Genomic DNA, 18,046 nt, shown 5'->3' with positions numbered 1-18,046 from the left:
TTATGGGAAAGTAACTTAATATATGATTTAATTCTTCTTAGTGGACCACTATAGGATATGGCAGGTGTAAGTCCACTAAACCCACCAGATAGTTCATCTTCTCCATTCCATCAAATATGCCGAATTGATGGTGAGAGAAAACATCCATGGCCGTTTCACTTAAGCTCTCTTAACTCCCTTCATTCCAACTCAAATCACTTAGTGTTCTTCACTAAAATTTGTCTACACATCACAAGGAAGATATTGATACCAATTTTGGGAAGTTTGGTGAAGGTTTAGCAAGTTACAAATAAAGGTAAGTTTGCATTTTTGAGAAATCCTTTGTTAAAGTTCATGTTTATGTTATGGGTGTTAGTTTGGTGAAGGAAAATTTTGAGTTTGAAGGGTTATTGTTGTTTCCATTTTGGACAGCCATGGGGTCACGTTTTTGATGATTTAATATGCATATAATTGATGAGAAATAATGTTGATCATGGTGATTTAGTAACCTAGTGATTTACTTCATGTTTATATGGTGATTTATGCAATTGGATGGGAAATTGTATATTGGTACGGCAATGTAATGTTGAAGAATGGTTTGTGGCAGCTTGTGGATACTTGAGTGATGGTGTATATTGAAGGAAGTGTGGGCAGAATATTGACCTAAAAGGATTGATGATATGTATGTAAATTAATGTTGTAAAGTGTATGTAAGGTTTGTAATGTTTAGGTGTGTTTGTAATGGTAATTAGAAATTGTAATTGTGAATGCTATTTGGTGTGTTGAGGGTGATTGGAATCTGCCCAAAATAATGCTTATGTAATGTAGAAAATGTTTTGGTAATGTGCCAAAACAGTTTGATAGGGTATGGAAGTAAACCTTGCAAGGTAAATAATGTGTTTGAAGTTGGGGTGTGAATTGCATATTGAGGGCAGTGTATATTTTAGCCTATAACCTTGAATGTGTAACCTCAATTGGTATGAGACCAATTTGAGGTGAAACTAGGCACAAAATGTGCCAACTTTCATTGAGAAACCATGCCAAAATTCTGCTTGCAAGGTGACCTAAAAATGACCAATTCGGATTAGGTGCAATTAGGACCTGAAAAATGACCAATTGGGCAGCAGTGAGTGTTTAGGCCATAACTCACTCAAACCAGGTCCAATTGACCTGAAATTTTGACCAAGAATAGTTAAGATCCATACCTACAAGTCTTATGAAGACACCAAAGCCCAGAAATGACCATAAGCAAGTCAAACAACTTGCACAAGTTCGGGTCCAAAAACTGGCCGAACCAGAATTGACCAATTTGACCTAAAATTGACCTAAAATGGTACCACTTGACCAGCAATAGTGTAATGACCATAACTTGGTCTACTTAACTCGGATTGACCTGAAATTTTGCACCGCGTGCAATAAGACCTAGATCTACAAGTTTGTAGTTTCGACTGAGACCAAAACCGAGGAACTAGATCGTCCGGTTAGGTCAAACCAGTGTTCCGGAATCCAGCAATTTGCATTAAAATGCACTAAGCGAGGAAATGACTTTGGTAAAACATACCAAACCTAAAACCCTATCGAATGTGACATATTAACGACACTAAAACCTAATTTACCTAAAACGCATCGAGGGTCGGTATATTAGGTGACTTAGTGAATAATTGAGTTCAGTGCATTATTTACCAAACCCCATCGATAGAGATAGTTTAATTTGGTATCAAACACTTCAAATTGTGTGTTTCGCTAACAAGGACTCAAAGAAAAGGGAAAGAAATACTGAGTCAAGACCAGGAGACAAATATCAGAGGTTTGTGCACAACAACTGTTTCTTTTGAATTTTTTTCAATGGAAATAAATATTGACTATTTGTATATCATTGTTTTAAATTGTGGAAATGTGTTTGATGGACACTTATTGATTGAAAAATATTGTGAATGGTTTGAAACTGTGAAAAACTATTTGAACGACATTGATGGATACTTATTGATTGAAAAGCACTGTAAATGGTTTGAAACCACAGCTATCATGTACATTGATAGTATTACTCTCTAGCTTGTCTAGTGGTATGAATTGAATTCCCTCTCTGGCTGAAGTGTTGAGGTGTGTGCCTGTTGAGGACGAATAGAATGAGTACTCATATTTTTGCTAGCTAGCCATGTTATTCCTCATTAGTCATCGACTTTTGGGATGAATTGAATACCTCATTAGCCATCGGCTTTTGGGATGAATTGAATTATGGATCATGATTAAGCTGTGTGATTTATTCATGTGTATTCTGAGATTGTGAAATGTATTTAAACTCTCATTGACATATACTGTCTTTTTAATTAAAACATTATCTTACTTATTTAAAATTATTGTTATTTTTATAAATGGATTTTAAATTCTTGTTGACAATTATTGTCTTGAATTTAATTATGATTTTAAGTATACAATATTTACATGACTTATTAATTGTGATTTAAATTGGATTTGGTTAATGTTGTGCACCATCGAGACATTGTCTCAAATGATAGCTTTATTCTTTGTCGCAGTAGAGAGATAGACAGTATACAGACTAGTGCATATACATCCAAATAGGGATTACAGTATATTGAGTATACCGCTTTTGCTTTTTGTACTGTAATGTATGACACTGTATGTACATATTGTATTTGGTTTTGAGCAGTTGTAAATTAAATTGTACTTGAAGTTGTAAATTAATTATGAGTGTTTTGGATTGTAAAAGTTGTATTATATTTCCTTATCTCAGACTTTGAAAAATTTCTATGGAATTGAGTTGATGAATGGTTGTGTTGAGAAATGTATTGAAGTTGAGATTTGGAAAATTATAGAAGTGCTTTTACAGGTTTTCTGAAGAACTGTTTTATCCAAAATACAGAGGGCACTTTGCCAAAAATTTTATAGAAATTCTAAATAAATCAAATGAGTTAGTTATTTCACTTCAGTTCACCAAAGTCTTTAACACCTGTAAATAGTGCTCACCACTGTAAAAGAAGTAAGAAAAGTTTTTTTTTTAAAATCCCTTGTAGTGTATTTAATGGGTTATCAGTAGACGGAGTTGCTAATTCATTAGGTATACTACGGGATCATGTTATGCCTTACAGAGGGGTAGGGTGTGACACGAAAAATCACATACAGTGGGGATCTCCTGCTTGCTTGGGCTAGTCCTCCTGGTGTCAACCACATGTGCTAAGAAAGCCTCACAGCCCTTTCTTATCAATCTCCTGGCTGTTGTGGCTGATATGATGGTGGAAAGACAACCCGTTCCTTCTCCCACGACTGTAACCTCATCCCCATCTACTGTCTGTAGTGACATCTTCTTTAGCTAACAATCTACCATCGCCCAATGATGTGATAACCAGTCCATACCTAATATCACATTAAACTCATAGAATGGTAGCTCAATCAAGTCAGCTAAAAACTCATACTCTTATATTTTCAGAGGATAACCGTTATAGACCTTTTTCACCATGACACTATGGCCTAAAGGGTTTGTGACTTGTATGTCCTCCTCTAGCTTCTCTACTTGTACCCTTCTATCAACTGGTGGTGTGATACACACATATGAAGGTGTGATACAAGAAAATGTACCTCTAATGACATCAGTTGGTTTTAGCTCATCTCGAGCTCTCATAGTATAAGCACGTGGTGCTACCCTAGTCTCCTGCCTCTACACTATCTCTACAGTAGGCCTATGTGATGTACCAGCTGTATCAGGCCTCGCAGGTCTCTTACCCCTCTATGCTAATGGGGCAGACCTCTCTATCTGAGGTGGAGCAGTGGGAGCACTAGTGTTCCTCTGTGGACAATCCTTCAGGAAGTGATTCGCAAACCCACATCTAAAATATCCACCCGTCAACAATATGCACTCTCCTCTATGGGGTTTACCACAATGTACACAAGTAGGTGGTGGGGCTGATCCCCGTGTAACTGCACCAGATTGTCCTCCTCCTTTCCTTGGAGCAAACCGAGACTTCTGTTTCTTGCCCCGACCCTGAGTCTGACCCTGAGACTCCTTGGGCGTCTTACTACCTATGTCTGCTGAACCGAACTGACCAGATCCAGAACCCCTCTTGCGTTACCTATCCTTTCTGGACTGCTCTTCATTTCTGACTCTCTCCATATCAAGGGCTGATGCTACCAACAGAGAGAAATCTGTGAAGTGGTGAGATGTCACTATCAACCTGATGTTGTCATTCAATCCATCCTCAAATCTTCTGCATTTATTAACCTCTATCGGCATCAACTCCAATGCATATCTACTAAGTCTCATGAATTCTCGCTCATATTAGGAGACTGTCAGCTGCCTCTGTCTCAGTGCCAGGAATTCTCTCCTTCTGGCCTCCAAGTACACATGACTGATGTATTTCTCTCTGAATTCAGCCAGAAAGAACTCCCAGGTGATCTATGCAGGCTGTACCACTCTAGATACTGTCACCCACCATCTATATGCATCCTCCTATAGCAGTGACAGAACACATTCCAACTGCTGCTCTGGGGTGCAGTGTAACTGTTGCAATACCCTCTCTGTCCTCTCCAGCCAATACTCTGCTGTTGTTGGATCATCATCCCTCTTACCTCTGAAGTTAACTACCCCATACTTTCGCAGTCTCTCTAGTGGAGATCTGTGTACAGGTTGTGGCTATGGGGGTGGAGGTGGCTGTACAGGTGGTGGTGGTGGTGGTGGTGGCTGTGGCTGTGGCTGTGGAGGTGGAGGTGGCTGTGGCTAAGGAATGGCTCCGGTGATCTAACGGAATAGTTGTGTCATCTATTCAGAGAAGGCCTGCTGTGCCCTACTCACAGTACCTCAAGATGACTCTGCTCTAGTACCACTTCTCCCCCGACTAGGAGTAGGTGCGTGACTTTCTACTTCCTCCTCTATCAGTCTTGGAGGTCCGTGCTCTAAAGGATCAGATGCCATCGATCCTATAAAATAGACAAAGAACAGATCTGCATTAGTGTCACCTCGACTCTATTTAAAGGCCCATGCATGTGATGAACTCTATCTATTTCTAACTATTTAGGTTTAGGACCGTCTAAACCTCTACTCCAATACCACTAAATGTGACGCCCCTTACCCGTCTACTGTATAGCCAAGCAAGAAGTGCCACATTCGGTGCCGAAGCACCCTATCTTGTTTTATCATATCTATTGTAAACTTTTAATGTCATTTAAAACATGTATTCTATATGTAAATTTTTTTTTTATATCTTATTTCTGTAGAGACCCAGACAGAGCCTCCCCTATTTTATTAGTATCTGGCGGGTTTTCACTAATCACCTGTTAACATGTCCATATTCATTTCACACATTTCCCTATCATAATCTCTTTTATCATATCATTCACAACTATTTATGAGATCTCAAAATAAAGTATCATCTATTGCATTCATATGGAAATTCATAGATAATAAATTACAAGTTTTCATTTCAATCTCAAGTTTAACTACAAGTCCAAAATGAAATACATCATGACTAGACATAATGAACCAAAATACTAGTCTATACATGAGCCCTACCAAAATATAAAAGACTGATGAGGTGACTCTGGTCGGTGGCAGATCTGGTCGGAACTCTGTCCGAACACTACTATGGCGGCTGCTGATCTTTAGTACCTCCGCGATGAAAAACCAACGCGCTAAGCATAACACTTAGTGGTGCATAATTTATAATAACAATAATTAAACAATTGAATTAATATCTGTAAATCATGATTTCTGGGTCTTTCACGTTTTTATTGCTCTTTAGAAACAATTAACATAATTGGGATCTTTTATGATTACTTATTATATTTTAAGTCTTAATTAATTTTTATCAGTGCCCAAGAAACTTATAACAAATTATAAAAGCTAGATGCACAGGTGTATACTGGTTAGACAGCCATATGTCTATCCAGAATACATCTGTTAGGCACAAGGCCAGCTGTCGGGTACGAGACCCGCTGTCAGGCTTGTAAAGCCAGAAATAAAGCAGACACAATGGCTAGTAAGTAGGCATATAGCCTGTAGAACAATCATACCAGACATATTTTGTCAGTTCATGATTTTCTCGGTAGGCAGTACTGTTATCTGTAGTCCCTAATTGGTATATCAATTTACCCAAACTAAATAAATAAGTCTGGGTATACTATGGGCAATTAAACATTTTTAATTATTTTAGTACTATTCACTGTTACTATTTTCTGGTACTGTTCATTAGTACCATTATCATATTAATAGGACATTAGTCCCAATTTACATATTCATATCATTTTTAATATTTAATTATCCTTATGAGTATTTTAATTATCATATATAGCATTTTTCCCATGAACCTTTCTTTAGGTTCATGTTGATGTATTATCTTTATCTAGGAATTTGACTAGGTTAGAATGTCTATTTAGTCACACTTCCTTCATAACAATTGCTCCTCTATGTTTAAACTTGAATTTCAATTTTTGAATCACTGAATTTGGGGTTAAAGAGCTCAAGTTATGGTCAAAATACCATAACTAGTCCCTTTGCCTCTAAGCTGTCTAGAATTTACAATTCCTGGTTAATAAACTTTGACTTGTTATTTGATCATTTTATGGTCATTTTTAGACTTAGGTTCCTTCACAAGATATGTTCCTCTATGTCTTAGGGACTCCCAGGTGCAATTTTATAATTTTTCAAGCTTGGTATAGTGAGTTATAGTCAATGTATTGACCTGGACTCTCAATTCTATAAAGGCAATAACCAAACTTCAGGGCAGTATATTTGACCCTCTTTTTAGGGTCTTTACACTTAGAATTTGGCAAAGGTGTCTAAATCAATATTGTAGCCCTAAGTATTATGTTTCTAGATCATATTGGCACATCTCAAATGGAATTTCCTAGTGGGAGTTATGGCCAAATGAACACACGGGTATCAAATGACATTCTTGGTTCCACTTAACATTTTCCAGATTTTAATTCCTAATTTTGGCTAATATTTTCCCCAGGATGCAATGGTTTCTAGAGCTTGGTCAAAACATAAAAATTGTTGTGCTATGTCTTATAAAACTTTTGGCACTACTTTCACTCAATTTGCAGCTTTGGAGACCAAGTTATGGCATTTTTGCCAAAACTGGTCAAGCATACCAAAGAACAGTATTTTGAACAATTTATGGGTTAGCAGTTTTAGTGATCCAAATTGTGCTAACAATTTGACTTGGTTAAAAGCAAAACTGGGTCAAGTGATCTTCATGAAAAGTGTAGCCTTATGTCTAAGCTTTCCATTGATATAAATTTTAGGTCATTTGGACTAGTATAGAGAGAGTTATGACCGAATCAACACGTACCATTTATTTGGTCATTTTCTAGGTTTCAGTGTTTGGTCATCCGGGTTTGGGCAGAGAAATGGTCATGATTTTGGCAAAATTTGGGCATGGTGTCTACATGAAAAATGGGCTATTTTGAGTCTATTTTTATCTCCAATTAGACTCATACCAATTGGAGTCACACATTTTCAGTTATGGGTCAATAAACCCACTGGACTCATTGAGTCTAAACCTGCAGAAAATTGAACACTCCCAATATCTCAATTCCTTCAAATTCCTTACTTCAATTTGCATGCAATACACTTCTATAAGCAACAATCTCAACTCAATAGGTCAATTTCAACATTTACACCAAGTCCTCAAGCATTTGCACAAACCCTAGTTTTCAAAGTTTTAAATTTTCACAAACACTACACAATCAAACACCCAAACATTTTAACTCATCACACATTCTCTTGGAACCATTTTTCATCACTTAAAAACAACAAGCATCAAGTTCCATGGCTGCCGAAAATTCAAGGGTTCTTTCCTCAAGATTTTCTTTTTGTTTTAATGATATTTATGCTTGGCTAAACATGCTTTTCATGTTTAATAAAGAGAAGAAAAGGGATTAGTGCACTAACCTTACTTGAGCTTCCCTAACTTCAATTTTCTTGCTTCCAATGGGTGTCTATAACTTCCTTAGGGTGTGGGGAGTATTTTTTGTGAAGTGGGCTATGGTTTTGGTGTGTGGAAGCCTGGGAAATCAAGCTTGGAAGCTTGACAATAATGGAGGAAATGAGGGACCAAGGGTGGCGGCAATATGAGGGAGAGAGAGAGAAAGAGTGGAGAAGAAGATGGTGTTTGGTGGCTTTTTGTCTCTTATGGCTATATATATATATATATATATGTGTGTGTGTGTACTTAAATTGTTTTAAATTTTCATAAGCTTTTCTTTTCTTTTCTTTTCCTTTCTTTTCTTTTCTTTTCCTTTCTTTTCTTTTCTTTTCTTTTCTTCTTCTTTCTTTTCTAATTCAATTTATGAAGTTTTAATTCATACTAATTATTTTAATTCTCTAAATTTTTAATTTGACATTTAGGTCAAAATTCACCTTTGGGGGTGAAATGACTAAAATGCCTTTAGCAGTGCATATTGGGTTATTTTTATTATTTTTGTACTAATTTATAAATTATCTAAATTTTAATTTATTTTTCTCTATATTTTTTCTATATTTTCTTAACATTTATTTCTTTAATTTATGCCTTTTCACTATAGTCTAGGTGTAGTTTCATCAGACATTTTAACTGTCCGAACAGACATTAATCATTGGAACAGTAAAATGTACGGACTACCTATGATAAGGGCGTTACACTCTGATATTGACTACTACAACAAACTCAATTGATTAAAATTAGTTAACTCAATCTGCTAGCTAAAAATAAATAGCTTTATGCAGTACTTCAACCTTTCTCCTAGTCTCTTTGCTTCTCCCCCTTAAATTGAACATATATATTACTAATGTTCAACTTGCTCAAAAAATGCTTGAATTGAACAAGATGTAGAGCTTTAGAAAACAAATCTGCCACTTGCTTTATTGTACTTATGTGTTTTGGTTTTATAATTCCAAGCATCATTACAAGTTCAGGAACTTTAACTTTAAAATATGCCAGGAGAGAAATTAGCCAAATAACTTTTGATACTATTGCTGCCATAGATTTATATTTTGCCTCAAAGAACTTTTAGGCACTATAGACTACTTCTCTGACTTCCGACTAATCAAAGATTGGCCAATGAATGCACAGAATTAAGTTAAGGATTTTCTCGTCTCACTGCAATTAGCCCAATCACTATTAGAGAATGCTAACAACTCAAGCTCTTAGTAAAAAGATTATAATTCTCATTGAACCATATTGTGACAAATTAAAATTTTATAACTGCATATATTAATGAAAGTCATTGCAAAAATAAATTAACATTAGAATAATTTATCTTATATAAATGAATTAAATAATCACATTATCAAGATTTCATATCAAATTTTAATGTGATAATTTAAAAATATATACATCCACACATGAATGTGGTGACACCAATATCCAAACTTCCAATATAACCCTGTCCTTTATATCTTTATTATCTCAAGCTCAATATTATCATCGCTAAAACCAGTAGGGGCAGTATCAGTTTGACTTGATGTCTCTGATTAATCTTCAAAGCCATTATTTATTTTCTTGACATCTATTAGCATTTTGTAGACTTGAAGCATTGTAGGTCTTTCATCTGGAAGTGGCTCAACACAATTACGTGCAATATCAAGAAGACCAAAAATTTTGGCATCATCTCCTCTACCAATAAGAGACTTATCAACAACACGATAGAGAGTGTCAATGGTTGTGGAAGGATGAGAGATTCGTTCTTTGACAGTCTCCTTTGGCATGTAAAAATCTTGCCCTAGAAGTAGCTCGAGGAGAAGAACTCCATATTTATAGACATCACTCTAAATCAAATGCAATTCTTTCGACCCACTTTTGGAAAAGACTATAGCTCCTCCAAAATTTGATATCTTGGGTTCGAAGTTTCTATTAAGCAAGATACAACTAGAACTCAAATTACCATGAATTATAAGGAAATTGTTATGGTGGAGCCATGCCAAGCCTCTAGCTAAACGTATTGCTATTTTAATCCTTAAATGGAAGTCCAAGATCTTAGTATTATTATTCCTGGGGTGCAACCAATTGTAAAGGTTCCCATTTGGCATATATTTGTACACAAGAAGCCTTTCACTTGATTCCATATAGAAACCCAAAAGGGGAATTAACTATGTTAATATGCTTATACCTACCTAGAATCATTAGCTCAGAGAAGAATTATTTTACCAGATACTGAGAATTATATAACCTTTTAACTGCTGCTAAACGATCATAAGGAATTCTTGCTTTGTACAATTTCCCCTTCTTTCCAAAGCCAATCAAATTGTGTTTGTCAAAAGAGTCAGTTGCATTATTTAGAGCCATAAAACTCATTCTCGTAATCAACTTCTCGAAGTCTGATATCTGTGAATGAAATCACTTATGACAATCAACGGGAAATCACTGATGTCTTAATTTGTTTAATTAATTTCTTCTACTATGATAACTCAAACAATGAGAAAGCTTACTTAGACTTAATCCATTATGTCCAAGATATAAATATGTGGAAAGTGGCAGTGTCAGAAAATTATAATTGGAGGGCCGATTGCAAATTGTAATACATTAATAAAATATTTTCACACACGCACATACAGATATATAGAGTGTATAAAATATATGATAAATAAATATAACATAAAATATCAAACTATAAAAATTATTTGTCGATTAAAAAATTTGTTATAAAATCTCTATGATTAAGATAAGTATTGCAAAATTGTATTTTGATTTTCATAAAACTTCATAATATGAATTATATTATTGAAAAAATAAAAATGGTCAACTTTACATCAAATTTTTGCATAAAATTCATATATTCAAAAGCCAAAAAATAAATATAAACCCCAAATAACTAGATTATACGATATAATAGCACAAAATTAAAAAAATAATCATTAAAATTAAAGAGACATGAAAAATTGGATATTAGTTAAATAATGAAGTAAATATATCATACAAACATAAATGTATATTTAAGATGATATATCAATCTAAAATTTGTATGAAAGCTGAGATTACTAATTTTATTTATTTGTACATATATAAATAAAATAATTTTTTAATTAAAACAAAATAGAGAAGAGAAAGTAAAATAAGAAAAAAGATAAAGAAAATTATTAGATTAACTTATATTTAATTTTTATTGATAGTCAAATTTTAATTTATAAATAAAAAAATTTAAATAATTAATTTTTAATTAAACTTTGTACTTATTTAATTACAACTAAAAAATTTTAATGTTTGAATTGAAATTATAATATATAAATTATACATTGATAAAGCTCAGAGAAATTTTGAGGAGCCAATTAATGAAAAATAAAAATTTATTATACTTATTTAATAAATGGGTCTAAAGTTTCAATCTTAGTTAAATGGATCTAAGCCCAACAGAGACTTTTTTTTTTTTTTTTGTTTTTTCCATGAACAATCCCAAACAGATTAGAGAGGAGTATGTTCGAAATACCAATGATGTTTAATTTGGTTGGTTTATTCACAATCCTTAAGGTTATAAAAAGTTGAGATTTGGATTGAAATCTCTTATATCCTAATATGGTAATGTTTTATTAGTGACGATTCAAAACCCAATAAAAAAAAATACTGAACTAAAATCTGTCTAAGCTCAAAGTCAACAGTTGTATTGGAGCTCAAATGATCTAAGAGCCATAAAATATTTGAGTTGGGTTCGCCCAGGTATTGGCAATTTACAACAAAGTGTTGAAGACTTCTGCAACCAAAAGATTTATAATGCCCATTAAAAGCAAATCCAAGAAAGAAAAGCCACACCGTCCAAGCAACTCACAAGCACCATAAATGAGAGAGAGAGAGAGAGAGAGACCTGTTTTTCATCTTTTCTCCAAGAATTTGAGGCCTGGCCATTAACAAAGTCATGAGTGAAGGAGTATTCATCATGTTTTTCTTCGTCTTGTTTATCTGCTTGATATCAGGCCAGGGAACACAATACGACATAAAAATGGTTACTATTGAAACTAAAGAAAACACATAACCAATTTCGAACCCACTACTGAATGAAAAATCGAATCTCATTCCATGCTCCTCCTCAAGCTTCCGCCGGCGACCATCACCAGACATATCAGCAGCGGTACTAACGATATGAAGAAGAAGAACAAGTATTGCTTTGGAAGCCATTTGGATGTATGATGAGAACTTAATAAAACTAAAGAATGGAGTGATGGGACAATTTTTATGTGTGAATTGGATCACTTTCAACATTTGTATAAATATATAATGTCCCTATGCTGTAAAAAGTCAATTTCCACATAGAAAAATCAGTCTCTCAGCTATTATCGACGCTTGTTTCCCTGCGCCTTCTGCTCAACTGCATGCCCATTGCACACGGCTTACGGCTTAATTACTAGTGTGTTAATTAAAATTTTATTTTATATATACATAAAAAGTCGTTATTTTGTTTATTTAATTTATTTATTAGCTTCTGATTAATGTCAATCTAATTTAATTAATATATATAGTGCAAAATTTATTATCAACAGTACCTAAGTATAACTATTCTACATGTCTATTTTCCAAATACTAATTTTTTTTAACATCTTAATTTATAAGCTATATTATGGGAATTTTATATGCATATTTTTATAAAATATTGTTAAACGTTGATGGTTTTTAACCCTTGACTTAAATTTTATTTGAGGTGGTAAATCAACTGGGCGGGCTTGGTTGTTTAGATTTTCATTATTTTAAATTGTGATTCATCTTAAATCTTATTTTTTTTTTCTTGGCAAATTTGAATTAGGATATTCTGAGTTCAGATTACTGACTATAAATTAAAGATTTCAAGTTAGATTTTGATCAATTTGCAAGTTGTTTTGAGTGAAAATTTTATTCTTTTTTTAAAAAATTAATATTTATTTATTTAATTTTGAAGTCTCAACTTAAACGGATTAATTTATATTGAGTCATATAAATTATTAAATTAATTCTTAATTTTACAAATTATTTAAAATTAATTCATAAGGGTCAGCCATAGGTGACCATTTTAAGGTGATAACTTAAAAATGGAAATTTCTTAAAGAAAGGTATACAAACACTTAATCAATAAAACTGGTCGGTTCTTTAAATTGATTTGGGTTTGTAATTAAATCAAATAAGAAGCGACCCGAAGTGACACGATTAGTTCAATTATTCAATTAATATATATATATATATATATATATATATATATATATATATATATATATATATATAGACGTCATGTGACATGAGGCCAAAGATCATTTACTAGAATCGCATAAAGTGCACTAGATAATGCTCAAGAAAAATGGTAGAATCACATTAGTCTCACTTAAGTATCGCCTCCTTAGACAATATTTCTTAAATATGTAATTTATATAATTTTAATAATATTGAATCCGTTGTAAGCATCGTCTTTCCATAATACTATCACGGTACTAAGATTTATACCACAAAGGCATAGATAAATAGGAGTTGCCACCCAATTAATAACCAGAACATATCCATTGTTTTTCCTAAGGGACATTTGATTGAGACATTAATTTCCGAAGGGACAATTAAAAGGACTTGATTGATGCACTTAATTTTTTATAGGCCCATGGGTGGTAACTCACTCATCGCAAAGGTTCCACAACTGTCATCACTATAACTCAACGTTTAGGTTTGGAAAGAGGAAGGTGCTAGGCACTTTTTACGTTTGATCTAACCTCATTAATTCAAGTACCAGTTCTTTACTAATGTTTCTAAAAGTTTTGTTTATTATTCATTTGTTAAACCTCTTACCTAAAATGCAATTTCTAGACTTACACATGTAAATAATTCAAATATAGGTTGTTATTTATAAATAATTTTCATACACAAATACTTCCTATCTATGGGGTTGCTAAATTAAATTAAGTGAAATTTATCAAATGACTAAAATTAATTTATTAATGACAATTTAATTTACAAACAAATTCAATTTACAAATAACATTAAGTTTCTATGTAACTAATTAATTAATTTATTTATTTATCAAGTTACCCTAAGGGTAATTAAACTAAATAAATTATGTACATATGTAATTTATTCTTATAAACACATAAGGGTCCCAAACAATTACTATCTAAAAAAAAATCATTTCTAGTATACTAACTTATTTTACAATTTACCAAGTGTTTAATTAAATTAAATTTGCATATCAAACATGTGTTTAAATGCAGACAAAATTGATTTTTAATTTTTCTAATGTTTATTTAATTAAATTTCATACAAGTGGATTAAAGATTCAAAAAAATTGATTTTATTATTTACCAAATAAATTCTATTATTACTACATATTATATATAAAATTATTATTTTAAGAAATTTTAAGAGGTACTTACCTTTTAATTATTGTAATTGTCATTAGGGCAAGCTACCCTTAAAGAAGGGCATTCCATTCTAATATGGCAAGTTTATCCCTGTCTTACTCCCATTAAGTTTCATGTTAGCTTTACGTAATTGTTCTTTTTAGCACTTACCTTATGGTTACTTACCAATTTTATTTATAATATGAAATAAATTAATAACAAATTGTATTGAAATCTAACACTAATCTCCTAAATTGTTTAGACTTCTATTTAATTAAAACTATCTAATGGCCAAAGGTCTTTCAACCTAATTCTAACGCTTCATAACACCATATCACATCGTATACAACATTAAAATTAGATCAAAATATAATTTTAGACATGAAAACAAATAATTATAATCCAACATAAAATTTTTAGATTTGGGCAAATTTATAATATTTTTGTATTTAAATTTCTAAAATTAGTTAAACATTTACAAAATTTATACAAGAATTCTAAAAGCATACGAAAACAACATATCAAAATAAAAAATTATGAGCTAGTATAAAATCTCTACAAAATAATTTAAAAAATTCATGTTGCATTACTGTTATGTATTAGAGATAGATCTGCACTGCTTTTTTAAAATTAATGTATCTCACAAACCATAAAAGATATTTACATGACACCAATAGAAAAAGTTAAACAAGATCTTGAATTTAATTTTAAATCCGAGAATCACAGAAAAAAATAAAGAATTTAGGGAGATATAAACCTTAAAATTTGGTTGTACTACAAATTATGATCTGCAGACACCCTAACTTCGGATAACTATAACTTACTCAAGTTAACAACATTTTTTAAGATTCTTAAGGCTAAAATTATTAGAATGTCATAAAGATTAAAAATATAATTTTTATACAATTTTTAAAGAAAGCATAAATACACAATAATTAATTAAATCTAAGTAATAAAAATAAGAACATGTGCAGAATTATCACTACTTTTAAATTTATCACATATACATATAAATTATGAACATATAAGACTAACTCAAGGCATATAAATATGAAACAATTTTAGTATGGCATGAATCTTGAACAAAAAATATTAAGAACCATTACCTTGATTAAATCTTTAAAAAACTTTTCTTGAACTAAAGAAAGAAAAGAAAACAGAGAGATGGAAGAGAGAAATTTAGAGAGAGCTCAAAGAGCTAATATTTGAGTGTATTTCTTTCATCTCCCGAGTGAGGTATTTATAGGATTCTAGGTATAAAATTGTGATATAATTGAAAGACGTATTGATAGAGTTTAGGAAGAGATAAAACAAAAGATAAAATAAAAAAGAATTTTAGTGAAAAAAAAGAGAGAGAACTGAATGTGGGGGAGAGAAAGAGAGGGAATCCTTTATCCAACTAGGGGCATTAAACAAGGCAATCCTTTATCCCCATTTCTTTTTCTGTTGTGCATGGAGCGCTTGGCTCATGGGATCTCTGATGCAGTTAGTAAAGGCAAATGAAGACCTATTCATTTGAGTAAGGGTGGACTATCGTTATTGCATTTATTTTTGCTAATGATTTAGTTTTTTTTCTAAGGCTCCTATTGATCAAGTTGATGTTGTCAAAGAAGTTTAGGATATGTTTTGTGAATGCTCAGGTTAGAAGGTTAGTCAAGCTAAGACTAGAGTGTATTTCTCCAAAAATTTTAATGTTTAGCAAAATAAGTTATTGAGTAAGCATATGGGATTTAAGGATTGTGATGATTTGGGGAAATATTTAGGGATGCCTTCGTTGCACTCAAGGGTTCAACAGAGTACCTATGCTTATATGTTGCAGAGAGCTAGCGGGAAGAATCACTCTTGTTAAATCAGTTCTGTACCATTACTATGTATGATATGCAATCTGCTTCCTTGCCTGTTGCAGTGTGTGATTCTGTTGAAAAGATGTGCAAAAGTTTCATTTGGGGAAGTTCTTAAGAAGAAAGGAAAATATCTATATTGCCTTGGTAAAAAATTGTTCAGGATAAGGAGTTTAGGGATTTAGGAATTTGATGTATGCATGAGATGAATGATGCTTTTGAGTTAAAGTTGTGTTAGGGTATGGTGCAAAAAATGGATGCTCTCTAGGTTTAGGTTATTTACAGTAAATATAAAATAGGATGGAAGGTGGTTCTTACAGAATTAAGGAAAGAGAGATATTCGATGTTATGGAGAAGTTTGTGTAACTTATGGGATTTCTTTTTGAGATGGATTGATTTGGTCCTTAGGGAATGGATGTACTATGAGATTTTGGAAGGATGTATGGTTACCAAGTTATGGAGTTTTGATTAACTATACTAGAATGCCGGTAGGAAGGGAGATAGCTGATGATTGTGTGGCTTGCTATGTGGTGTCTAATGGAGGGTCGGATTTGAATAAATTGAGGAATTTGTTACCATAGGAAGTTATTGATTTGCTTACTGAATTGCTTGCTCTTTCCATGATTCAAGAGGAAGATGATTTTTTTTTTTGGGGCGGATCTTCTTCTGGAAACTTTATTATAAAGAGTGCCTATTCTTTTCTTCAGGAAGATAAGGAGGGAGAAGGTTCAAAATTGTGGTCATTGATATAGAAATGGCTAGGTATGCAAAGAGTTAAATCTTTTTTGGCTTGTTGTGAATAATGGTTTGCTCACTAATGCTACTAAAGTGAGATGTCATATTAGTAGTGATTCATTGTGTCTTTTATGTGGTGAAAATGAGGAATCCATTCTGCATGCCCTTCGGGATTACTTACTGGTGAGGCAAGTGTGGAATTATTTGATTAATGTCTTGGGTAGAAGGTGCTTTCGGCAGAATGCTTAAACAACACAAGATTGGTTGATTTGTAATTTCAAGGTTACTGGAGATAATGATCACATTCCTTGGGCTGTGGTGTTTGGGATGGCTAGTTGGTTTTTATAGATGAATAGAAATAATGTCATTTTTAATATTAAGATGTTATCTATTCCTGAAATAGTTGAAGAGATTTTGCGAAGAGCTAAGGAAGATTGGGAAATCTATGCTTGTGATCCTACTGCTCTTGGGTCATAAATTAGGCCTGCAGTTATGAAAGTTTGTTGGACTATGCCGCAGGAGAGTTTGCATAAGTTAAATGTGGATGGCGGTGTGAAGGGTGTTAATGGTTGGGTGTTAGAGGGAGGTTTGATTAGGAATAGCAAAGGTAACTGGTGTTTCGGTTTTACTTTAAAATAGAGGTGTGGTTCTGTTTTAAGAGCTGAAGCTTTAGCCTTGGTTGCAGGTTTATCTCTTGCGTAGAATGAAGGGCGTCGCAGAATTTTGGTTGAGAGTGATTGCATGGAGTTGGTAAAGATGGTGAATGATAATTCTCTTAATGCTTGTGTACCTCCGAATGTTAAGTATATCTTGAATGAAGTAAGGAAGCTCTTGAGTCATAGTTGGAAAATTGTTATGATTAATGTGCTGCGTGAGGTGAATATGTGCGCTAATTGGTTAAGTTCTTTTGCTGCTAACGTGTCGCAAGGTGTGGTTTTGATGAAGGATCCTCCTGATGGTTTGAGGTGCTAGCTGAAGCATGATGCAAGGAGCTTGTATTTGTTTCGTTTGTTTTAGGCTTTTTTGTTAGCCTCTTTATTTTACTAGGAAAAAGGATATGTGGGAGTATTTCTCTAATTATTCATTAAGGTTTTAATTGAAATAAATCATTCGTAAAAAAAGAATTTAAATAAATTATTATAAAATTATGTTTGATTTTTATTTCTTTGAAAATAATTTTTTTAAATTAAAACATTGAATTTATTCATTTCAAACATGATGAGTT

At 32.8% G+C, this 18,046-nt stretch overlaps 2 protein-coding genes across 2 annotated transcripts; one reads left to right on the top strand and one right to left on the bottom strand.

Moving 5' to 3' along the window:
• Window positions 1–11,281: 11,281 nt before the first annotated feature.
• LOC131170581 (uncharacterized) lies at window positions 11,282–12,116 on the bottom strand. The gene is made up of 2 exons (XM_058129930.1): window positions 11,764–12,116; window positions 11,282–11,652 (listed from the first exon to the last, which is right to left on the bottom strand). The coding sequence occupies exons 1-2, from the start codon at window positions 12,072–12,074 to the stop codon at window positions 11,466–11,468; spliced, it is 498 nt and encodes a 165-aa protein (XP_057985913.1). The 5' UTR covers window positions 12,075–12,116; the 3' UTR covers window positions 11,282–11,465.
• A 5,215-nt stretch (window positions 12,117–17,331) lies between these two features.
• On the top strand, window positions 17,332–17,793 carry LOC131177945 (uncharacterized). Its single transcript, XM_058143124.1, has 2 exons — window positions 17,332–17,428; window positions 17,531–17,793. The coding sequence occupies exons 1-2, from the start codon at window positions 17,332–17,334 to the stop codon at window positions 17,791–17,793; spliced, it is 360 nt and encodes a 119-aa protein (XP_057999107.1).
• The last annotated feature ends 253 nt before the right edge of the window (window positions 17,794–18,046 follow it).

This window comes from Hevea brasiliensis, chromosome 2 (genome assembly GCF_030052815.1).
Source record: "Hevea brasiliensis isolate MT/VB/25A 57/8 chromosome 2, ASM3005281v1, whole genome shotgun sequence".
In the NCBI taxonomy this organism is placed as follows: domain Eukaryota; kingdom Viridiplantae; phylum Streptophyta; class Magnoliopsida; order Malpighiales; family Euphorbiaceae; genus Hevea; species Hevea brasiliensis.
Note: the sequence above shows the minus strand (reverse complement) of the source record. Positions and strands in the feature narration are given on the sequence as shown.

What these genes read in the sequence shown, in the direction of transcription:
- LOC131177945 (XM_058143124.1), top strand. Translation starts at nt 17,332, where the DNA reads ATGCCGCAGGAGAGTTTGCATAAGTTAAATGTGGATGGCGGTGTGAAG. An exon ending in TTTGATTAGGAATAGCAAAG is followed by an intron (nt 17,429 to 17,530) that starts GTAACTGGTGTT and finishes CGTAGAATGAAG; the next exon opens with GGCGTCGCAGAATTTTGGTT.
- LOC131170581 (XM_058129930.1), bottom strand. Translation starts at nt 12,074, where the DNA reads ATGGCTTCCAAAGCAATACTTGTTCTTCTTCTTCATATCGTTAGTACC. An exon ending in GGAGAAAAGATGAAAAACAG is followed by an intron (nt 11,653 to 11,763) that starts GTCTCTCTCTCT and finishes TTTTGGTTGCAG; the next exon opens with AAGTCTTCAACACTTTGTTG.